General features: G+C 45.3%; 1 protein-coding gene across 8 annotated transcripts in view; it reads right to left on the bottom strand.

The window, feature by feature from the left end:
- ADCY2 (adenylate cyclase 2) overlaps positions 1-26,700 on the bottom strand; it is a 297,759-nt gene that overhangs the window by 36,082 nt on the left and 234,977 nt on the right. For all 8 annotated transcript variants that reach the window (XM_061565554.1, XM_061565552.1, XM_061565553.1 and 5 more), the window contains 5 exons: positions 14,265-14,423; positions 11,985-12,111; positions 11,565-11,750; positions 7,211-7,248; positions 4,345-4,425 (listed from right to left, as the gene is read on the bottom strand). In XM_061565554.1, coding sequence (XP_061421538.1) covers positions 4,345-4,425; positions 7,211-7,248; positions 11,565-11,750; positions 11,985-12,111; positions 14,265-14,423 — 591 coding nt within the window. The remainder of the gene's footprint in view (positions 1-4,344; positions 4,426-7,210; positions 7,249-11,564; positions 11,751-11,984; positions 12,112-14,264; positions 14,424-26,700) is intronic.

Below are 26,700 nucleotides of genomic sequence, written 5' to 3'. Positions count from 1 at the left end.
GCGCGCGCGTCCATAGGTACACATACACGCGCTTGCTGCAGACACACACGACTTTCAGGGTGCGTACGGCAGTAAACGACTGAAATAATAAAGCGGCAATGCTGTGTAAGGAACGCCTTAGACCCGCATTACACATTTGTGTAATGCGAGCGTAAACACACAAACACACACGAACACATACACAATACACACACACATACATGCAGACACACAGACAGACACATAACACACATACATACACACACATACAAACACAGAAACACATACACACACATACATAGACACACACATACACATCCACAGACGTACATACACACATACATACAGGCACGCAGACATACACATAAACACATACAAAAAAACCCACATACATACACACACACATACATACACACAAACACATGCACACACATACATACACACATGCATACAGACACACAGACATACACATAAACACATAAACACATACACACATACACATGACCCGGCTTCGCCCGGGACTTGGATCCACCACGCCCGGCCGCCTTTGTCTCCCCAGTGCCGATGTTAATACGCAACACCAGTTACTCGTTTGAGGCTGAGTCGACCTAGGGGAGGTTCAAATAATCGTCACCGGTGGTGGCCGTGAGCGGGAATCGAACTCGGTTCGCCGGGTTGGTAGCGCAGCGTAGCGTTAAGCACTACACCCACCGCTCCTCACACACCACACACGCACAGACACACACACAGACACACACACAGACACACGCAGACACACACAGACAGACACAGACAGACACACACACACACAGACACACAGACAGCACGCTAAGCACTACACTATCGCTCCCCACACACCACACACGCACACACACAGACACACACACAGACACACACACACAGACACAGACAGCACGCTAAGCACTACACTACCGTTCCCCCTACACAACACACGCGCGCGCGTCCATAGGAACACATACACGCGCTTGCTGCAGACACACACGACTTTCAGGGTGCGCACGGCAGTAAACGACTGCAATAATAAAGCGGCAATGCTGCGCGAGGAACGCCTTAGACCTGCAACACATTTGTGTAATGCGAGCGTAAACACACAAAGACATACAAACACATACACACACACACATACACACAAACACACACACACACATACACACACATACATACACACAGACATACACATACACACAAACACACACATACATACACACAAACACATACACAATACACACAGACATACATGCAGACACACAGAGACACACATAACACACATACATACACACACATACATACACAGAAACACATACACACATACATACACACACACATACACACATACATACACACACACATACACACAAACACATACACACACGTACATACACACATACAGACACACAGACATAGACATAAACACATACAAAAAAACCCACATACATACACACACAGACATACACACAAACACATACATACACACATGCATACAGACACACAGACATACACATAAACACATACACATGACCCGGCTTCGCCCGGGACTTGGATCTACCATGCCCGGCCGCCTTTGTCTCCCAAGTGCCGATGTTAATACGCCACACCAGTTACTCGTTTGAGGCTGAGTGGACCTAGGGGAGGTTCAAATAATCGTCACCGGTGGTGGCCGTGAGCGGGAATCGAACTCGGTTCGCCGGGTTGGTAGCGCAGCGTAGCGTTAAGCACTACACCCACCGCTCCTCACACACCACACACGCACAGACACACACACAGACACACGCAGACACACACAGACAGACACAGACAGACACACACACACACAGACACACAGACAGCACGCTAAGCACTACACTACCGCTCCCCACACACCACACACGCACACACACAGACACACACACAGACACACGCAGACACACACAGACAGACACACACAGACACAGACAGCACGCTAAGCACTACACTACCGTTCCCCCTACACAACACACGCGCGCGCGTCCATAGGTACACATACACGCGCTTGCTGCAGACACACACGACTTTCAGGGTGCGTAAGGCAGTAAACGACTGAAAAAATAAAGCGGCAATGCTGTGCGAGGAACGCCTTAGACCAGCAACACATTTGTGTAATGCGAGCGTAAACACACAAACACATACAAACACATACACACACATACACACAAACACATACACACACATACACACACATACACACACATACATACACACAGACATACACATACACACAAACACACACACATACATGCACACAAACACATACACAATACACACACACATACATGCAGACACAGACAGACACATAACACACATACATACACACACATACACACACATACATAGACACACACATACATAGACACACACATACATACACACAAACACATGCACACACGTACATACACACATACATAGAGACACGCAGACATACACATAAAGACATAAAAAAACCCACATACATACACACACACATACACACAAACACATACATACACATACATACACACATACATAGAGACACACAGACATACACATAAACACAAACACACATACACATGACCCGGCTTCGCCCGGGACTTGGATCCACGATGCCCCGCCGCCTTTGTCTCCCCAGTGACGATGTTCACACACGACAGCAGTTACGCGTTTGAGGCTGAGTGGACCTAGGGGAGGGCCAGGTCCGTTTCAAATAATCGTCAGTGGTGGTGGGCGTGAGTTGGAATCGAACTGGGGTCGCTCAAGCAGCTTAATGACTGTTTGTACAAAGAACATATAAAGAATCGATTATAATAACCAGGCTACAGTCCACATTATAGACTGCCAGTACACGCAGTCAGCTTCATAAGCAGGCTAGAGTGTACATGATAGAGTGGCAGTACGCTCACCGAGCTTAATAAGCAGGCTACAGTGTACATGATAGACTGGCAGTACGCTCACCCAGCTTAATGAGTATTTGTACAGTGAACATTAAAGTAATCGATTGTTGGCACGTTGGGTTTAAAAGTAATATTAATAGCACACATTGTGGTGGGGGTGTAGTGAAGAGTAGGAAAAACTTTGATGAATTTACCTCAGAGTGGCGTGGTGGGTGTCGAGGCCTAGTAGCGTGCAAAGCCTGCGGCCTCGCCTAAAATTGTCGGCTTGGAAGAGGCAGGGTACGGGTGGCGTTCCTTCCCCCCCCCCTCAGCGCTCCAACAATACTGTGTAATGGCTATTATTTAATTAAATACGGAGCTTATGAAAGTGGCGAAGGCGTGGCTAGCCGTTGGCAGAAGCAACCGCCGTCCAATGAAACTGCAGCCCTTGGCGAAGGCGTCGCTAGCCGTTGCCAGGTCCAATGAAAGCGGCGAAGGCGTGGCTAGCCGTTGCCAGGGGCAACCGCCGTCCAATGAAAGTGCGTATGGGCCGAAATACACACACACACAGACAGACAGACATGAACGATTTTATATATATAGATACCCCCCCACCTCCACCTCTGATCTCGAAACCTGATGGGGTTCACTAATGATGACGTCGCCCTGCACTATTTAAGACTGGAAGCAGGTGGATGGCTTCACTATTCTGGCAAATCGCCCAATGATGCTGGATGTAATTACCATCGAAACGGCGTACTCAAATTCTAAATGTTGTGGATTCACCCTTCAAACACACCGGTGGGCTGAAAAAATAACTAATTGGCGTTTTGTTAACGTGACACATTTTTTATTAATTGGCCGTGCCGGGTGGTGGAGGGTTGCGACACATTTATAATAACGCGATCTAACCCTAAGCCTACGTGTTAAACTGACAAAGGGCTGTAAATTATTATATTTTGAATCACACAGTGGCTAAGGTGAAGCTGAGTTTACAATGCAGCAGAGTTCTGTATTGTAAGACTGAGTGCAAATCTGGCAATGGTTGATTTAGCCCCATAACAGTCATCATCATTATCACTATCATAATCCTTTTACGGTCCAGATAATACAGCAACATAGACAACCAGGGGAGGCTCTACCACCATGTTGAAATTCAAGAGAATAAATAGTCCCTGTCATAGGAATGTGGAATTTACACCACACCCAACCTTGATTTGAGGTTGTAGATAGTATGTCCTCAACCATTGGACATAAGTAAGGATAATAACCTCAATACCTACATGCGGTTTGATTCAGCTCTCAGAGAGACTCAGAAAACCCAGAGTGTTTGAACAAGACACCATGGAGGGGGCAATGTGCTTCTCGCCCTGCCTCCTGTAACGACGCCACCTTCATGCGGCACGTCGGCTGGATGTGTGCAATGCCGCCTATGGTAAACTCATGGCCTTGCCTCTGCGGCGACGCACTGCGCACGACTTACTTCTGTGAGTTGATGCCTTCAATGGCTTGAATCATTCTTTCGTTCAGCTCCTCTTCAAAACGCCTTCGCTGGGAGCGACTCCTTTATTAAACACAAAGACAAGATCCCCCGGATATGGTTAACAAATTGTTGGGACAAGTGCTGTTAGCGAGCACCTATGAAGGCCGGCACAGCACACGTGGGGCTGAGTGGCCAGCACCACGCCCGGCCGCCTGGTTCTCATGTAAGGCTGAGTCGACCTAGGGAAGGCCCAGAACCGGTTCAGATGACCGTCACTGAAGTTGGCCATGAGCGAGAGTCGTACTCGTGTCTCTGGGTTCATGGCACAGCGAGATAACCGCTACACCGCTACACTATCACTCCCCACACACACACACATGAAGACAAATTGTCTCCCCTACTGCCATACAGATTCCTGGAGAAGTGCCACTAGCAACACGTATTACGGGCGACGTGACTCGCGAGAGGGCGGCATCATAAGCACCACTCCCAGCCGCCTTCATCTCCCCAGTGTTGATGGTTTCACACCGCACCAGATACTCATTTCAGCCTTAAGTTAACCTAATGGAGGCCCAGGACTGGTTCAGATATATATTTCACAGATTTTTAACCATAGCTGGAATTCAAACTCAGTCTCCAGGCTTGCAACAAAGTGCTCAAACTCCTGCGCCGCTACTGCCCTCACTCAGAGGACAAAGCTAACGAACCTGTGTGACAGGAACCCGAGATGATGAATGTTATGTAATTGCAAATGGGATCCTTAGTTTACATATTATTCGCTGATATAAGTTACAGATTTATTATGTTAGCATAATATGACACTCTGGCAGCACTTAAAGTGCTCATGTTTATTCTAAAAATGCAATTAGCCTTATTGCAAGTATTTATTTGAAGAAATAAATAATAGTCCCCATTTTGAGTTATAGACTTTCTATGAGCAAGTGCTGATGATGAGCACACATTAACTCTTTTCCTGTTCCGATCACGTACGTGATCAGTCTTTCTTATGATTCCATTCCGATGACGTACACATACGAAGTGAGTAGAAAAACTGAAATAACTTCATCAGTACTGAGGCTGCCACAAGGCCATGCCGGAGGGCGTGCAGCACAATTTGGCGACAGCTATCGTCGAGTGCGGCGGTCGTGTCGCGACAGTTTTCTGCGGTGAGTACAATGTCTTTAAAAACAACGGCGCTACACCGCTCGAAATAAAATGAATGCTGAGCCGCTGGCGTGTTCCAAGATTTAGCGGTGAACGGGACACCCACCCTGCAACTTGCAGACATCTTGGAATGGGAAATGGTGAAGACCAGCATGGCATGTGAGGGAATACTGTGGCCAGCACCACATCCGGCCACCTGCGTCTCCCCATCGGCGATGATTGTACACAGCACCAACTAATGGTTTAAGACTTAACCAAATGTAGTTGAAAGCACTAATTTTAGTACAACATATGAAAACATTCACATCATATGGATATAATTTTGGCCAGTGAGAGAATAAAAAACTGAAATTCGGATGGCAAATACTTAAAATGCTCATCAGTCGTTCAACCCTCGAGGGCCAATGACATTGGCTCCACTTTGTGGGACGTCAACAGTGATTGTACTATGGAGAGATTGGCTCCACCAAAGTCGTGCAGAGTTTCTACCACCGGCTCAAGGACACCAACAGAGATGAGCACTGCCCATGAGCAAGGGTGACCTTGGAACTTTCAGTTGGCACTACATATATATTAGCATCACATTCTGGATTTTAGCATCACATTCTAAACACACATTGTCGCGAAATTGGTTTCAAAGTCAACGACAACTGGGGTGATCAATGAATAAACACTTCTGTAGACTGAAATGATTTAAATTTATCAGGACATAACCACCTCTGCTGGCAGAATGTGGGAACAGTGTTTGTGCTTGAAGTTCCAATTTAATTAGGAGTCAAATTACTTCAAAGTAATTGGAGGCTCTTTGATCCCTGCAAGTGAGAAATGTGTGCGGCAGCGAGGCTGAGCCCAAGGTTGATTTCAAAGGCTTTGTAGGCCAAAACAACTCGAGGCCCCTCGGGGCAGAGGAGCCCTTTGCTCGAGGGCAACCTCCACATGGGGGAATGTCTGCCAATGCTCTCAAGAGACTCAAAGGTCGAAATCAGAATATGTATTCATATTGGAGGAATGTGAGGAGCTATGAAGCTCTTTTTCGCATACGTCCAGTAGGCACAGGCCCGGATCAGGCAGGGATGTGACAAACATTTTTTCGGGGGAATTTCACAGACTGAACAGGGAGGGGGGGGGATCATGAGGGGTCGTCGTGAGGGGCTGATTTACGAGACGTTTGTTGGGAAGACTGCTAGTGCTGTCCACCCCGGGAAGGGTGGAGGGGGGGACACTATCTCTGGGTGGACCGAGAGGGGACTGTGGGGAGCCCCTATACCGATCCCTTGGTCCGGGTGATAGCTACCAAGTCAAAGGGTCGTTTGTGGATGAGAACGGGCGGAGGAAAGCCTCCGCGCCTGCACTCGTCCAGAAGCAGAACATTTTTATTGCACACGGAGCACAGGACGTTAACCGGGCTTCGGAGTTAATGACTTAATTTTGAGCCTTTGATAGAGTTAACGTGCTAATTCCTCTCAACGCCTGTGTCGGTGCAAGTGCTGTTGCATGTGAGAACGTTAAATGGTTGTTGCTTTTTTAGTTGGAATTGGCGCTTAGATCAGATAGTTGTAACCAGTGCGACTCTGGTCGTGTTCTCGGTTCTCTCGTTGTACGGACATCAACGAGTGAAGTGCCGACTCTCGCCCAGCGCACGCTGAGTAGCCACTCTCAACAGTGAGAACATGAACACCTTCAATTATAAGACTTTACTGACCTTTCCCTCGATGGGTTAATCTGCACCATCTGAATGTCCTGCAGAGAAAAAACCACACACAATAGACACGTAAACAAGTAAGCCAATGTTAAGGCATCTGCTTTGAAGAATGGTGGGTTTAAATATAGTGTGGTGGTGTTTCATTCAGACGCTGTCTCCCCGACAGACCTGGTCTTCACCTGAGGACGGCTGCTTGCGTTGTGGCCGAAACGTCGTGAGAATTATTTTATTATGTTTTATTTTTATTAATTTATTAATTCCCATTACGTGACTTTACCAAAAGAACCAAGAAAATGGTGGGTTTGTAAGTACTGTACTGTGTTTGTAAGAGCAGCTGTCAGGGAAGCACAGACGGACACTGCTAATTAGGCTTTGTGTCTTGTGCGACAAGCCAATGCGTATGAGGTTCCGGGTTCGGAGTTCTGGATGGGACATCCGCCTCACATTAATTTCTATTTATCAAATTTGAGATTGCGTTAGCGTCATTCCACTAAGTGCACACTCAGTCGGTTGCTTCATCCAAGTGTTAAACTTTTGATTGCGGTCCCCTCACACCCTGCGTATTTTCTCTGGATAGTATCGTTACCTCTCCTGTGCTAATATAACAACCAATTGGCTAAAGTTCCCAACCTAGGCCCCTCCAAAGTTTTTTTGACTTAATGAGGCTTTCTTTGGGTAAATGATGACATATAATTTATAGATGATTAATTATTGTAATTATCGTTTGCTCGTCTTGGCGAGCCTGGCGACAGCCGCTTCATCAGCAGCGTGGAGGGGGGGCCCTGAGTCCACCGTTGAGTGACGTAACATTTTATTTCGATTTAAAGCTTTTGTGACTGCAGGGATTCATCTTTTTATTATTTTATTACTTCCCTTCTACGTGACTTTACCGAAAGAACCAAGAAGATAACATTTTATGTTGCTCAATGTTCAGGGGCTTTGGAGAGCCAGATCATTAAATGTGTGGCCCGAAACATGAAAGACTGAACTACAGATTCCAAAAGCACAACTGCCGTACGGTACCGTGGAAAAAAGTGAAAGAGAAAAAAATCTCTCAAACTATGAAAAAGGCAATTTAATTACCCAATAGTCCGTGGTGATTGATGCTCAGTCACCTAGTGAGTTCTCAGAATAATTACTTCTGCCGGGATGGGTTTATTAACATGAGTGCGAAAAAGTAAGTGAACATGCGTGGTGCTGGAATGGCCACGATGTCAAATTTGAAGAAGAAAAAAACAGTGGCAAAAAAATTAGCTTTTAAAAGCCCTGAACGAGGCCAGCTTCTGGATAGGGAAGTCAACGATTGTTAACAAATGGAAAACGTAAACATAAACAAAACAATGCCAATGGAATTCTACAAATAAATAATGGAACTATCCAGAGCGTTGCGTGACTTAATGTGTAATTCACCGGAAAAAGAAGTTAAACTTGCAATTATATGAAAGTTTTTTTTTATATTTACAGTTGCAGTGCTGTCAAGCCTCATTCATTTCAGGCCGTGACACGTGCTATTATGATGAACATTTTTAATAAAAAATGGATAACCTAAAATTGATCAGGAGAGGATAAAGACAAATCCAATACACCCCACACAACAGGAGGGGGGGGGGCGATGCTGGCCACCATGCCCCATTAGGGGCCCTGCCACGCATCATCCGATCAAGTTATATTTGAGTGTATGGCCGTCCCATGCATTTACACACACACACGTGTCCTCACACACGACATCACACACACACACACACGTGTCCTCACACACGACATCACACACACACACACACAGGTGTTCTCACACACGAGATCACACACACGTGTCCTCACACACGACACCACACACACGTGTCCTCACACACGACATCGCACACACACACACACACGTGTTCTCACGAGATCACACACACACGTGTCCTCACACACGAGATCACACACACACACACACGTGTCCTCACACACGAGATCACACACACACACACGTGTCCTCACACACGACATCACACACACGTGTTCTCACACACGAGATCACACACACGTGTCCTCACACACGACATCACACACACACACACACGTGTCCTCACACACGACATCACACACACACGTGTTCTCACACACGAGATCACACACACGTGGTCTCACACATGAGATCACAAAAAGTCGTGTCCTGACACATGAGATCACACACACGTGTCCTCACACACGAGATCACACACACACACACGTGTCCTCACACACGAGATCACACACACACACACACGTGTTCTCACACACGAGATCACACACACACGTGTCCTCACACACGAGATCACACAAAGAAATAAGAAAATGGAACGTCAGCCACTGGATTAACACTCCAATGATGATGAACATTGCCCAATGTTCATTGGAGGATGAGCATGCTTGAGGTCTTTGATGGCTCATTATTTACATAGAAATAAACGTTATACTTTCCTCCTTTTCTAATCCACGCTGTTTTCTTGGTTCTTTAATGGCAATATTATTGATATATAGCTATGAAAACACACACTGTACGTTGCGGCATTTCAAGGGTCAAAGCTAGTTGGTATGCTACAAGCCACTGTTTATAAGAGCATGAACAATGTAATAGGTTAGGGAGTTTTGAGGACGCTTACTTTCCACAAGGGGCTGTCCCCTCGTGGATGGAGGATAATAGGGAATGAGCAATTCATAAGCACAAAGGTTTGACAGCTGACAGCCACGAATAACAGTGCAAAACTTCCTTCTGCTTGGCAACTCTGCATGGCTGTGAATGTAAATGTTGTGTGAAGTCATCAGGATGTTTGAAAAAATCAAAACAAAAGTATGCGGTGGCGAGATGGGCACCACAGTGGCGAGATGTTAGCTACCTCGCCCGGTATACGGGAAGTCGTGGACTCGATCCAAACCCTGACGCCTGCATATTTGGCGTTTGAGTGTTCTCCCCGTGTCGCATGGATTTTATCCAAAGTCCTCCAGTTTTTTTTTAAGAATCGACATGCGTTTCGAATATTTAGCTACTATAAATGTCCACGTGATAAACCACTGCGTTGAGCTATCATTTGTGGCCAGGTCGCTTCTGGAAAAGAGCTATATGTAGTACCGTATAGAAAACCTCCTTTGCATTTTAAGCGCCTTTCCCAAGTGAGATATTAGGACAACTCCTCCAAATACAAATCGCTCTGTCTTGCATGCACATGTACACGCACACATGCACGGAGGCACAAAGCCCCCATTTATACATACGGACCATATGGAAAAGCAGAGTACTGATTGAGGCTGTCGCAGCTCATAACACAAAGGTGGTCGGGGTGCTCAGAGGTCAGAGTTCTGAGCCAACACCACCGAGGTAATGAGTTAGTCCTGGAAGGATTCCGTGATTAAGCCAGGTTCTCAAGTGTAGAGAGTTGCTGGTCTCAACCCTGTCACTAACAAAAGGCCAAAAGAAGATACCCTATCATATTAAACCTTTATTTTCCACTTGATTTGGCTAAATTACAACCGTAAGAATACCAAAAATATATACTGGTTGTGACAATCATGTAACAATGTCGTAGCAGAAATTCTGGGAACACAATTTTTGTAAATAATAAAAAGGAAACTTTGAAATATGAATTCATAAATAATGATCGCTTCCAACAAGCCGTGCTATCCCTCATAGAGTGCACCGGTTATTTCATGATTATGAATGGATTCTTCATGTTGTGACACAAGACCGATAGCAACAATGCAATAACCGACCATGCACATTCTCATTAGCTTGAATTTAGTTGCAAAACCTTTTCCGGTAAAAAGTGAAATTATTTTTATGGATTAAGTTCCCAAAAACCTCAGATGGCCAATGCCACTGTGGTATTGGGGTTGTTTAATTAAAGCAGTATAGAATGGCAGTGCCAGCTGACAGAACTTATATTTTATTTGTGTAGTCACAAATACATGTTTTGTTTCTCAGAAAATTATTATCTCACTTTTTGTTTGCTATTTGGTACATGCAAGGTTGCATAACCTGGTTATTATTCTCTAGAGTAAGTGATTCTGAGCCCAATACCCGATCAGCTGTAGGAATTAGAATTCACTATTGGAGCAATTGGATCTGAAAAAAAAAGTATCTTGAAATCTAATACCGGAATTAGATTTGCGGAAGTAGACCAGCTTGGAATGATGTTTGGGTCTGACTGGAGCTGACATGATGCGTCCCACCAGACCCTAAACCGCTCACCGGGGGATACTTTACCATTTGCCATTTGTATTTGCGCGCGCGCGTGCGTGTGCGTGTGTGCGTGTGTGCGTGTGCGTGTGTGCGTGTGCGCGTGTGCGTGTGTGCACACACGCGCGTTCGCTCGCGTTGCTGCGGCTGCCTCACCACGGTGCAGATCTTGCCGTTGGAGGAAGCAGTGGGGTCGCAGGGCACGCTGTCACGGTGCTGCAGGTGAGCGAAGGGCTTGTCCGCGCCCCACGACTCCAGGTAGCGCGTCATGCGCATGGACGCGCGCATTGGGTCGCTGAACTTGGAGCACTTGCACGACAGATGAGGGCTCTCCTTCTCGCCCTGGAGGTCAACACGGCAACCCAGGCGAGAAAGGTGAATATCTATGGGCCCTTTATGCCAGTATCAAAGTGTTAAAAGTAAGAATAGGTTTTATCCTTTATGGCAATAAAACAGGAGGTGTTAAGGTGTTCAAACACCAAATAGATACCTTTTGCAAAGAATCAAGTCTGTGTTTGAACATCGTAACACCTGTTGCCCCCCCCCCCCCGCCGCAATCTCCGCCGACGAGCACACCTGCGGGTTGATGACCAGGAAGGTTTTCATGCCGGTAAGGTAGGGGTCTCTCAAGACGCCCCTTCCCTCCTCCACCTCATACGCCCCGTGGAGGTGCTCGAGCGTGGCCTCTGTGATGTGCACCCGCCTGCAGCCAGCACACAGGTCAAGCCGAGGGGCCACCACGCACACACACGTCCTAAACTCCACGTGCAAAGACAAAGATCCCCCCTGTATAGCCTTAACAGACTGTTGGGGCAAGTGCAGTTAGCGAGTAGCAGCTATGAAGGCCGGCACGGCACACTGGTGGGTGGCCAGCACAAGGCCCGGCCGCCTTTGTCTCCCAAGTGGAGATGTTTACACACCATACCAGATACTCATTTGAGGCTGAGTCGATCTAGGCGAGACCCAGGACCTGTTTAGATAATCGTCAATATGTTGGCTGTGAGCGGGAATCGAACGGGTTCGTAACGCAGCGCGCTAACCGCTACACTATCGCTCCCCACAACTACTACCGTTGCACCGAAGACAAAGATCTCCTGTGTAGCCTTAACAGACTGCTGGGGCAAGTGCTGTTAGCGATCGCTGATGGCCAGCATAATCATTTTCAACAAATTAGGTTAAATTGGAAAGCATTTCACCTTTCCTACCCACACTCACTTTGGTAGAATGAGCAGTGCCTTTATCATAGTTGCGTATACTAATAAACTAGCAAGTGTGCATGCACAGTAGCTGTATGCATGTATATATGTATACTTAAATACCAGTAACTCACAGTAGTTTTTCTCACACTTTTTATTAGCTTCAGTGTAAACATTGTTTGAATGTTCTATATATATTTGGATTCCATACCCATCACAACTTTCATATGCCAGCTGTTGTAGGCCTAGGTTTAAAAATATATAATAAATTGCCTCCAAATGTTGCATGACCCAAAGTTCGCAATTCAAAGTTTTGAATGTTCTTGTTGTAAACATGTACTTAACTACGCATGTCGTATATTGCAACTTTCTAGCTCTTTTATAAAATCCTCAGAATGTACATCAATCACTCATAACCAGCTCTATACACGAGATACCAAATAGGGCAATTTCATTATTGATATGTATGGTGAACTTCTTTCGCACTGTACATAGCCAACCGTGCCAATCGAGATGGTGCGTAATCATTTAGTGCATTTTTTTTCTGTACTTTCTGTAATTCCTCAGCATGACTTGGGATCCCAAGGTGTTCACGAATGGCTCTTGACTTTCACACCAAAACACCCAGGAGCATTTGTTGCATGAGCCACATTATGCTGTGGAAACTCAGAGAAATCAAAACTGTTCCAGATATTTCAGGGAATACAAAGGTTCGGAAGACCCATTGATCATGGACGTAAAATACTACGTTATTTTATCAACACAACAGCTGCCTTCTCTGACAAGGCAGGAGAACTTCTTTCAACTGCAGCCCTTATATATGTCATGTTGCAAAATACATTCTATTATCCGCGAGTTATTCAATATTGTTTTTTTAGGCATTGGTGTGCCAGTTTCACACGTAGGCTTTCACGACCAATATAATCCATTGAAGAGTTTTTTTTTCGGTTAGATCGCGTAAATATATAAATGTGTCGTTAAAAACCTGCCACCGCCCAACACAGCCAACTAGTAAGGGTTGTCACGTAAACAGAACATGCCAATTCGTTACTAGCACACTAGTGCCAAATCTGACTCGGATGTTTTGTTTTTCCAAACCTCTTTGCTAGTTTATCAGTTACTCCCGCAGTGTACGTTATTTTGATCCTTGTAATTACTTGGGCAGTTTCAATGCTCTTTGTGAATCTGGTGTCTCGTCGTTATATGTCCCATGGTCTGTTATGGGTGATCACAGTCTAAACTAAACCATTTTTTATTTTACCAGTTATGGTCCACTGAGCTATAAAGCTCTTTTTTAGACGCGACCTGGCCACAAATGATATCTCAACGAAGTCGCTTGGAATGCGGAAATTATAGCAGCCAAATACTCTCAACGCATGTTGATTCTAAATGTGGAGGGAAAAACCAGAGGACCGGGATGAAAAATCCACGCGACCACAGAGATAACACACAAACTCCAAATATACAACAGCAGGCGTCCGGATTGGGATCGATACCACGACGTCCTGCATACCAGGCGAGGTAGTTAACATCTCGCCACCACGATACTCCAGTTGCTTTATACGCTCCTATAAATGTGGGTTCGGACGAGCGGTGGAGACGGCGCGCAACGCTTTTCCACCTCTCTGTGAATTCACTTTCCGCCAAGCGTGACACGTACCCGGGCACACCGCCGGCCTCCATGTGGTTGGCGAGTGTCACGTCGTGTGACCACACGTCGTACTGCCACTTCTGCAGGCCGATGACGCCGCACAGCACGTTCCCCGAGTGCACGCCCACGCGCATGTTGATGTCCACCCCTGTGGCGTAGCGCACTTTCCTGCCATAGCGCAGCGACGCATGGGGGGGGGGGGGGGGGTCAAGACGAAGACAAGAACGCATCCGTTTTTTTTTATCGGCATCTGTTCTCTCCCAATTACATTTGCACTCGTCCATGGTTACTGTTCCCGTGGACTTCACTTATTGATTTCTCCTCCCATGTTAAGGACTCGAGCTCGCGGACGCTGACTGTTTCGTCTCATCCACATTGTGTTCAACCACCACACTGCCCGTCACAACAGCGCACTCACTCAACCACCACACTGCAGGTCTCCAACAACAGAGACAAAGATCCCACGTATAGCATTTAACAGACTGCTGGGGCAATTGCTGTTTGTACCAATGAAGGTCACAACAACACACTCATGTACTCACTCACCCACTACACTGCAGGTCACAACAACTAACCCACCCAGCCACCACTCACCTACCCACTCACTCACCCACCACACTGCAGGTCACAACAACTCACCTACCCACTCACTCACCCACCACACTGCAGGTCACAACAACTCACCCACCCACTCACCACTCACCTACCCACCCACCCACTCACTCATTCACAACACCACAGGTCACAACAACTCACCCACCCACCACCCACTCACTCACCAACGACACCAAAGGTCACAACAGCTCACCCACCTACCCACCCACCACTCACTCACCTACCCACTCACTCACCCACCACACTGCAGGTCACAACAACTCACCCACCCACCCACCACTCACTCAACCACCCACTCACCCACCACACTGCAGGTCACAACAACTCCCCCACCCACCCACCACTCACCTACCCACTCACTCACCACACTGCAGGTCACAACAGTTCACCCACCCACCCACCACTCACTCACATACTCACTCACCTACCCACTCACTCACTCACCACACTGCAGGTCACAACAACTCCCCCACCCACCCACCACTCACCTACCCACTCACTCACTCACCACACTGCAGGTCACAACAGTTCACCCACCCACCCACCACTCACTCACATACTCACTCACATACTCACTCACTCACATACTCACATACTCACTCACATACTCACTCACATACTCACTCACTCACCCACCACACCGCAGGTCACAACAGTTCACCCACCCACCACTCACTCACATACTCACTCACATACTCACTCACTCACCCACCCACCACTCACTCACATACTCACTCACATACTCACTCACCCACCCACCACTCACTCACATACTCACTCACTCACCCACCACTCACTCACATACTCACTCACATACTCACTCACCCACCCACCACTCACTCACATACTCACTCACATACTCACTCACTCACCCACCCACCACTCACTCACACTCACATACTCACTCACCCACCCACCACTCACTCACATACTCACTCACTCACCCACCACTCACTCACATACTCACTCACATACTCACTCACCCACCCACCACTCACTCACATACTCACTCACATACTCACTCACTCACCCACCCACCACTCACTCACATACTCACTCACATACTCACCCACCCACCCACCACTCACTCACATACTCACTCACATACTCACTCACATACTCACTCACTCACCCACCACTCACTCACATACTCACTCACATACTCACTCACCCACCCACCACTCACTCACATACTCACTCACATACTCACTCACTCACCCACCCACCACTCACTCACATACTCACTCACATACTCACCCACCCACTCACCACTCACTCACATACTCACTCACATACTCACTCACATACTCACTCACTCACCCACCACTCACTCACATACTCACTCACATACTCACTCACTCACCCACCACACCGCAGGTCACAACACGTCTCTTTCTACTTCTTCCCTCACGCTGCTCGACTTTGGAAATCTCTGCCATCGTCTCTTTCCCAAGTTATGGTTGCCTTTTCTCGATTGAAGAGACGTGCCGATATTTATTATAACCTTAACAGTAGCCTTCATCGATGGCCACTTGATGTCATGTGCCTCTGGGCCTCTGCCCAGAAACGGTGGAAACAAAAACAACCAACCACCCCCTTTTTGCATCGTCACGAGCTGAATGAATTTACATTCAAAATTATGCGAACAGTGAACAGTGAACCACATTGTATCAGAGGATAGCGCTCGTAAAATAGTATCACAGAACAATTTATGAACAAGCTTCGAAAGCACTCTTAGCCACACTGGGTTTTGCACGTTTTGATTATGGGTTGTGGAAAGGGTTCATCGCAATACAGTATCATCAAACCGAAACATTTAAGCCTCGGAGTTGAAATTGAGTCAAAATAAACGAATTTACCATCGTGGTTGTATTCTGCAGTTACCGGTTATTGATCTGAGATCATCAATTGTTAAACTCGGCAACTCGGTTTAATGGCAGGCGGCTGATGTCAAACATTGTTAACACATAACAACAAAAAGGCACAACACTCGGAAAAATTGGTGTCAAAACATCAAACATGAATCCTACGAGCGTTATATACAAAGCACAATATAAATAAGACAACGCCATTTAACATACAATCACAAGTAAAGGCGTTTCCCTCTTCAAAGCTGATGGAGTTGCAATGCCATCGCTGCTAATGATCCTAAACCAACAAACACGCAGTGAGTTCCAGAATTGAGCAGTTGCGGGGTATGAAACCAAAGTTCAATCACGTTGTGTACCCGGTAGGCAAGCAATCGCAAGGCAGCTGAGTGCTTTAGGTAAGGGTTAATATTTATAGTTGCAATTGCATGCCAAAAAGCTCTTTCCAGATCCCATCCTCTTCTTACGAGTCAGAAATCCACAATAATTGGCACTGCCCGCACCGCAGTGCGCGCAGTGTCAATGCAGTTACGGCTGACGAACCACGGGTGGCGTTTGAGTATCGCTGATGTTATCACGTATCGACGGAGGACCAAAGTCTGCCCTACGGTGAGCGCACCGGGTGAAGAGCATCCTTCTCTCGATCGTTCAGCCTAACCCGGTGACCGTCAAAGGTGGTGCAGCGAATGCTCGTGGAATCTCTCTCGTTTTGCAAATGTAACTCTCTCAAAGCCAGAAGCAAATGGGACTTAAGCCTACACTCTGGGTAAATTAACGTACAGCAGCTGGTGGAAAAAATATGTTAATGCCAAATCTGAAAGGTTACCCGCAATATAATCATTTTGGGAAAACACATAGAATAAATATTGTCCCATCTGTTGAAATTTACTGGGACCCGCCTGAAAAAATTAGGCTCTTCTGAGTAAATAAGTGTGATAAATACAGTACGTGTTAGAAAATACATTTGCAAGCACTTGTGTGAATAATGCTTGTTGCGTTGATTAAGTAGACCGTGTGTACATTTGCTTGCAGCTATAAACATTATAGCACGCAGCTCGGTTGAAATAAGCAGCTTCGAGCCTGGCCAGGACTTTGGAAAAGAAAATAATTGGTTGTAACTACGAGCGAAATACACGGTGTACTTCTGAAGCAGCAATACAGTGGCGTGTCTGTTCACGCGATGCTGTTAATTGGCAGTGTTCCCGCACCTCCAATTTCCCCGCACCTTCGATGAGCATGTTTGGCTACGTAAGGTGCGAAAGAAGTTTGCATTTTGACTGCTTGTGTTGTGGTTATTGCAAACATGATGCCTTGTATAAAGGTGTCAGTTTTTGTACCAGTTGAAAGGGTAAAAACCTATTACTAAGTTCAACATACATATATACAAGTCCACTGTGTCGTTCCCAATTAAATTAGCAAATAGAGAGTAACGTTGCAAGCAAACAGTAATTAAAGTTTAGATAACAAGCCCTAGATGCAGACTCCTGTATGTACTTTGTGTGCCTAAAGTTGACCGACAATAGAAGGGTTCCCATGGCTGTTACTGTTGGAGATTATTGGTATCTGTATGTTTACCCCATAGGTTTAATTAAAATCACCAAACTCAATGCAAGCGAAGGCCACTATAAAAGTACACTGCCTATTTATGGCTGGATTCACGCTCATTTGACAGGTATCTATATACATAACGTGTCCTAGTAACCGGTAGCAATGTTACACTTTAGCCTCACACTCCACACGGAGCTCAGCCTCTGCAGTTAAGTGGAACGCCGGTAATTAATCACCCGAGGTTGCGGATCGGTCTTGGTGGATGCATCAGGTGGAGGAGGGTGCTCAACACAACATTTGGCGGTGTACTCACGTGCTCCCAAAACATTGATAAAAAATGTATCCCTCATGGCCCCATTATTGGTCCCATAATATTTTCTCGACTTAAGTTAAGAGCAGGTCCAACTATTCGTGAAACGCAGCGCCAGCATTCACTCGTATGCTGACAATTACACAATTAAACCCGGTGAGATTATTACTGCTTCAGCTTCTGCCCGAGTTATATAAATGAAAATTCCAGCAATTAAACTCACATATAGACGGACGATTTTTTTTTAATTTACCGCTCGGTTGTCAGAATGGAAGCTAGAGTCGACAAAAATAGATTTGGGTAACCTGACTCACAATAAAAAATCTGAGTTAAAAAAATTCGCGAGTTATTTATTTAATTTAGATCTATGTTTTGAGGATGATATAAAAAAAAGTTTATTTTTATCATCTTAGAAACATGGCCAACATTAAACCATTCCTTTTTCTCTGTTTGATGCCGATTAATATTTTCATGGTTTTGTTTTCTTCTAGATTGGACTCTAGATAGTGCTTGATTTTCCTGTCACATCCACAGTTTGTTTCCAATGAGCTTCTAGGGTTACTCGAACACAAAAATGCATCCAACTCCTGTGCTGATATCACTGCACTGGCATCCAGTTTACTGTGGCGTTAATTTGAATAGATAAAGCACTGCACAGATTATCACCGGACTATTTCACTGAGATGTTAACTCCATATCAGTCCGTGCGTGCATCGATTGAGGTCAGCTGACTCTTGCCTTTTGTATGATCCAAGAGTAAACCTCAAAAGGAAAGGAGACGCTACATTCTGTTATGATGCCCCGAGGTTATGGATATCTCCACACTTCGCTGCCAGAAATGCACCTTCAGTTACTATTTTTAAATCAAGGTTAAAGAGACACTTTTTATAAAAATAATAATTTTTGCTTAATATATAGCTTTGTATTTCTAGTGTTGTTGTTACTTCCCAGTATTTTTTCAAACTATGTATGTTAAGGGGAATGATATTGCCCAGTGGTGGCGTAATCGCCACTTGTTGCAGAGGTACAAGATTCGAATCAGCGGCCATCCCGATGAATACTGCGCACTGCGCAGCGTGTACTTCACAAGTGGATGTTAAAACATCGTGTGATGTCATTCACAAGAGCAGGCCATTGTGTGCCGACACCATCGTCTACATTTGCCAATTTAGAAAAACGACACGACAGATGATTCAATTGGAACACTGTAGACGATACATCGCATTGCTCCTACTGCTAAAAACTTGGCAGGACCCAACTAAAAGAGAGTAATAAGACTCAGTGACACTTTCTTTGGTAAAAAAAAACATAGTAATAAAGTGTTTTGGATGCTCTTTAAGGACTGCTTCGTGACGTTATTGATTAAGGACCCGCCGTCTCGTATTCACCACATGCATTGCGGCTCTTGAAATATTCCTGTTATTTTGATTGCCGACCCCTGGTATGGACGTCTCATGTGTGTATACACAATTTATTGGCAGGCTGGTCAGCTTGTGGGGGGGGGGGGGGTAACGCAGTAGTTAGCGCACTGCATAAACAGTGGCAAATATTTGAATCGCTCCTGGGATTCCCCTACCTAAGTCATCTCAGCCTTAAATGAGTACCTGGTGCAATGTGTGAACATCAGCATTGGGGAGACAAAGGTGGCCGGGCATGTTATTGGTCACCCACCCCCTCGTGTGCCAGCATTAACAGGTGCTTGCTTACAGCACTTGCTCCAACCAGTCTGTAAAAGCTATACGGGGGATTTTTTTTACTTGTGTAAGTGATGATATCTCACAATGTTGTCAACACAGATATCATCTATCGGTAATGCTGGATTGTGGAGAACACAATACAGTACGTGATTTTACCATAAAACTATCTGTCTGCTGCAGACATCTGACAATTGTGATAAAGTTAGCTCATGCAAAACTGTATCATTACTTCAATATTCCATCCTTTACCTACCCATGGCCTTTAACCAGCCAAGTGTAGGGTCACTTATGAAAACAAATATTTGCCTACGTAATATGTAACACTATTAACCTACATCACGGGACCTCCTTTGCCAGTACCAACATATGAGAATAGGGTTTTCCCTTTTTATCTGGCAACAAAACAGGTGTTAAGTTGTTAAACCACCAAACTGGAACCTTTTACAAGGAATCATGTCTGCATTAACCACAATACTTTGGTAAAAATGCAAAAAAATACATACTCTGATAATAGAGCATTGTCTTTGAAACTAATTGGTCCACACCAGAGACAGCTTTCTTTTGAGCCTCGTCTCAGACAGTGTTAGACCAGAGGACGCCAAAAGGCGTACAGCACAAAGACAATGCACTATCAGAGTAATGAGAGGTCTGGGTGAGCATCTACATCACGGGACCTCCTTTGACAGTACCAAAATATGAGAATAGGTTTTCCCCTTTATTTGGCAACAAAACTGGTCTTTTGGCGTCCTCTGGTCTAACACCGATTGAAACGAGGCTCAAAAGAAAGCTGTCTCTGGTGTGGACCAATCCGTTTAAAAGACAATGCATATATTATCAGAGTATGTTTTTGGTTTGCATTTTGACCGCAAGTATTGTGGTTAATGCAGACATGATTCCGTGTAAAAGGTTTCAGTTTGGTGTTTTAACAACTTAACACCCGTTTTGTTTCCAGATAAAAGGGGAAAACCCTATTCTCACTATAAACCTATTAAACTATTCACTAAGGCATCTTTAAAACACTTAAATATTGTTGAGTAGTAATAGTAATTCTTGAAGAGATACAGTATATATATAGGAATGCCATTTGGGTCTACACATTGTCTAGTATTATGCGTATTTTAGATGCAATGTAATCAGTAGCTGGTTATTTCGGTAAAGTCACGTAGAATCTAGCTACTAGCTACTGATTACTAACTACTGATTGCTAGCTACTGATTACTAATCAGTAGATAGCTACTGACTAATCAGGTGCAATACAGAGCTACTGATTACATTGTGAAACACAGCAGTAAACTCAAAATCAAAAGCCAAGAAATGTCTTGCTTAAATAAGCATGTAGGTCGTACTCTTAGGTTTTTTCGGTAAAGTCACGTAGGTAAAAATTTTAAATTAATAAAAGTAAAATAAAACAAATTAAAAAATTCACGACGTTTAATTTGTTTAATTTTACTTTTATTAATTAAAAATTTTTACCTACGTGACTTTACCGAAAAACCTAAGAGTATGAATCCTTGCAGTCACGAAAGCTTCAAATCTAGAATCATGTAGGTCGTGTTCATCTCTTGTTTACAGCCCTGAGCCAGTGGTTGGATATTCCTCATTCCAATGGTGGGGGTAAGTCTCTCCATAGAACAAAAACTGTTGACTCCCAACAAGCGATATTCTTTTGTGTCGATCCCGGAGGGATGATTTGCCGAGCCAACCCCTAATCAGGAGTTGAACTCGTAACCTTCCAATTTGGTGCCGCTCGCTCTCCCACCGAGCCACCTGCCCAGTTTTAGAGCTCCTGCATAAATAAGGCAAAAAAAAGATCGAGTGATGAATTCCAGCAACGTGGAGGTCCAATACAGAGCAGTACAGTGCCTCGCAATGATCCAAATCATGAGCCGAACACTTGACGAACACGTTACAAAAAGTCTCGTGAGACACTTGGAAATGAGGTGGCTGGTTAGTTGACGGGGCCTGACGTCTTTGTCAGAGGACTAAGCAAGTGGATCGGGTTTCCTGGAATTTCATCCAGGCAACTGCCCACTATTAATTGAGCTTATGGGGTCAACCTGGCCATCAAAACGCGTGAATATCAATAACATTGTCCAAACCCATCTTTGAGTGATACAGCGCATAAGTGACTGAAATGCACCAAAAACACTCTCGGCCGAGCGTGAATCAGCCCCGTGTGGTGTTGGATACGTGAGGCCCGCTGAAGGGACCCTAGGAGTAGTTCGGAGTATCATCGTCTGGGGACCATTCCCTGGCGCATGAACATTTATTGGTTTTCTGACTACAGGCGCTTCAGACGGAATGCATCCACCTTGTGACAAGTTTGGAATATTAAGTGCCAGAAAAAACTCGTAGGTGCATCATGAGGATGAGGTTGCGACGAGTGGGATTTGTGTGCAGGCAGGAGGAGGACTGGTTACTGAAATGGTCTCAAGACTCCTTTTCAGGCATGTCCTGCATTCGGATGTGTTTCAAATTCCTTTTTTATTTGTTTTTTTTTCCTAAGTTGGAGACAACTTATTTCAGAAAATGCTCAGAACCTATGCAGACTGGTCATAACCCCTCTTGCTGTTTTGCTCTCCACGGGTCACCTCACAGCTCTCTATGGATCACGCCCATAGCAGGTTGCAAGTTTCACAGTATCTCGATGTGATCTACCAACCCCACCTCCAAAACTTCATACTGCTTTCCTGCGCTTTGCCTGACCGGGGTGCAGTACAAAGTAGTGTCAAGGGTCACTTTCATTCCCCACCAACGCACGAGTTATTTCAGTTTTTTTCTCATATCAAGAATCTAATCATATCTGGCTCATGAAGTGGCATAACCATTTTCGTCATTACATTTTATATATTTTTGGCCCCCCTCTCCATTTCCCTCGTCCCCCCCCCCCGCTTTCTCTCTTCTACGCACACTCTCCAAATGCTTCTCAGTTCATTAGCCCGCAGACATCAGTCGCAATGACCATACGCCGCTGTTCCATTCTCTGGAGGCCGATGCATCATTTTCTGAATGCCTCTTGAAAAGGGCCTTTTTTTTAGTTGCACATTTTTCAACCTTGCGTAGTTTGCAAAATGTGTATAAATGTGAAAAAGTGTGAGAACAAAGGTGCATTCGTCTTTGTTATGGACCACACTGCAGGGCATTGTTTTGTTAATGGAGAATGGCGATGCATGCCAGAGCGAAGGCACTATGTCAGCCACCGAGAGTCCCATTGCTCTTAATATTGGTGTTCAATGAGCCAGAGTCGACAATCTGTCAAAATTTGTGAGTTAAACCAAAACAAATACATGAACGTTGCAGAGTGAGCATATCTTTGAAAACAAACTTCAAGATTATATGAATATATTTTTCTTGTAACTATTTTGTTTGTGTGTGTGTTTGTTTCCTGGCTATGCACTTCAGTGTTGAGGGGTATATGGACCAGTCCTGGGTCTCCAATAGGTCAACTCAGCCTTAAATAAGCACCACGTGGAGTGTACTAACATCAGCACTGGGGAGACAAAGCCCACAACAACTGCCCATGTACTGTGGTGGTCACGGACAGCACTTGCCTATGATCCACAATGCTGTGTGTTTTCTCTCTCTGAATGTATGTATGTAAACAAAGACAAAGATCCCCTGAAGAGTCTTAACAAACTGTTGGGGCAAGTGCTGTTAGCGAGCACCTATGAAGGCCAGCACGGCACACGAGAGGGGGGTGGCCAGCACCACACCCGGGCACCTTTGTCTCCCCAATGGCGATGTTTACACACCGCACCTGGTACTCATTTAAGGCTGAGTTGTCCAAGGGCAGGTCCACGATCGGTTCAGATAATCGTCACTGGTGTTGGCAATGAGTGGGAATCAAACTAGGGTGGTCTACACTACCGCTCCCCACATACATACTTACACTTTCTGAATGTATGTTTGCATACAGGTAAATGCATGCATATACATACATAACCTCTCTATGTTATTAATGGGAAATAAGGCCACAAGCTGCCTGAGCCTATCTCCTGTTCCTGACCTCCACTTGGGTCCTCACAGCAGCGGCTTTTGGCTCACCATGGAACAAAGACGGTCACTGCATCGCACGCTTTCAGATGCGCTTCTGCGGCCGTCTGGATCGCTCTTCCTTCCAATGTTAGTAAAACCACTGGAACAATGCACTTTTAAATCATCTAGGTTGAACACTCATTTCTTTAGAGCTGCTTTTTGTGTTTAGTTTTGTTGTCCTTCCCCCGCACCTCAAATTAGCATGGTTCGCTATGCACGGTGCAAAATAATTTCATCGTCTAGTACATACAAGTCACTTCTGCCCAACCCAACCAAACTTCCTTCGTCTGATTTGCTTCCCTACTCCCCCATTGACCTCTATCGCTTCACTGAATCCTCTATGCTACCTCCCGGACCCTTGCCTGACCCCTTCCCCCATATCCTGTCTCCTCGAAACCACCTCCCATCATTTCCCCGTGCTCTGTCTGTCACCAGGACTGCTCTGGAAACTGGAGGGCGCTGCCTCCACTGCCCCTGGGAGTCATCGGTGAAGGACCACAGCACACACCCCCCCCCTCGCCCGCCACCGTGAAATGCTCGTTTGATGAAGGTGGCCCCCTGAGATGTCCTTTGAATTGTTGGAACTGCCCTGGCTGCCATGGCTGATCCCAGGGCTCATTGTTGGTGCTGGGCCCTGGTTGCTTCGGCCAAGGCCGTGCCGTGGTGTTGCGCTCTCCCTCTCTCTGTCTCTCTCTCAGATCCGCGACTACAACCACCACCACCATGATCGCCGTTCGAGCAGGGAGACACTGTGACAGTTGACTTGAAGGGTTGTGTATTTTATGATGGGTACTATTGGCGAATATATTTTATTCGATGGGACATTATAATGAGACACATGAAGCAATGCCTGACGTTGGTGAACTGCGTTATTTCTTCACTCAGTGTCCTTGCAGTGTACTTGGCACCATGCATGTTCCAAGGCTCTAATGTCTGCCCAAAGTACCGGTAATGTTTCGTCCTGCACGCCAAATCATCAACTCAAAGCACAAGGGAATTGTGTGGAAGGCAGTGGGAACCAGCTCTGGTGAGTGTTTATTTTTTCCCCCTTTTCTTTGAGGTTCTTCCATATATCGGTGGAATTTTCACATGTAATTTAATGTTGGGTTTGTCTATGGCAGCATATAGTACGGGACAGACCTGTTTGATGTAAGGGGAAAAAGTTTAGCTGGAAGCATATTATATTTTTTGCGACATAGAATTGCAATGTATTACTTACTGTTAGTAGCTCAGCTTATTGGAGAGTATATTTAGTATACTGATGATACTATGAAGTTTATACTATTCACATTCCTTCCCTTTGTTGGTGCTGCCCCTGCCCCCTCTCTTTGATGCTGCTAATCCTGCATAATGCATGGGCATAACATGACTTTGAAAACCCCCCGCCCACCTCCCACGCATTTCACAATTAGCACTATTCGCATTCCTGCATTTCCCATAAATATGCTAAATTCCTCTTCAAATGCAAATTCTTTTGTCAAGGCCCTCTTCCTCCTCCCTCGCAGCTTAAATAGACACTCCAAGCCTAAGACGTGTCATTTAGACTCTGTCTTATCGACAGACATGTTCTTCACCTGAGGACGGCTGCTTGCGTTGTGGCCGAAACGTCGTGAGAATAATTTTATTATGTTTTATTTTTATTATTGTATTACTTCCCTTCTACGTGACTTTACCGAAAGAACCAAGAAGATGTCTTCGATTATCAGTTAAATCAAACAAATTGTGAAAAAATGCTTCAAATTTGCCAAATCTTCTTAAAAATGATGCTTTGGCTCCACTTTTTTACGTCACACCGTGGACTATTTTTAATATCTATGTCTCAACTGCTGGTTCTATTGCCGTGTCAACTGGGAAGAGGCAACTTCGAACACTAAGACTCAAACACCTACCAACAGCCTGCAAGCATTGGCATTAAAATCGTGAGCCCGTGCTCAGTGTTGCGTATCTAGCTCATGCAACATGATATTTAGAGCTCAACATCTTACAGCTCAACATCTATACATTCACACGTGAAAACACACATTTAAAAGTGGAAAGTAAAAAGTAAGGCCAACTACAAATGAACGGCATTAATTTTTCATTCCACAATCGTATTATGGAATTGTATTATAGGGGCCAGTCCATTCCTGGCAAAGAGTACCGACTTGGACTCATTTGGGGTGCGTATATTGCCATCATTAGCTCTTGAAGATCACACGGTCAGAAATTCCCCAATCGAAGCCAAAGTTTTTGACGTGTTACACACTGCATTATGTAAGCATTTGAGCTTCGCTGTTATTGAGACATTTATGTTGGTAATTATACGAAAACTCATGAAACATTCCGAATGTATGCCCTTCATGAAGGATATTGAAAATGGATAGGATTTTGAG

Source organism: Lethenteron reissneri, chromosome 35 (genome assembly GCF_015708825.2).
Source record: "Lethenteron reissneri isolate LAM-NWPU_2019-01 chromosome 35, ASM1570882v1, whole genome shotgun sequence".
Lineage (NCBI taxonomy): Eukaryota > Metazoa > Chordata > Hyperoartia > Petromyzontiformes > Petromyzontidae > Lethenteron > Lethenteron reissneri.
The sequence above is the reverse complement of the archived record's forward strand: the minus strand, read 5'-3'. Positions and strand labels throughout refer to the sequence as shown.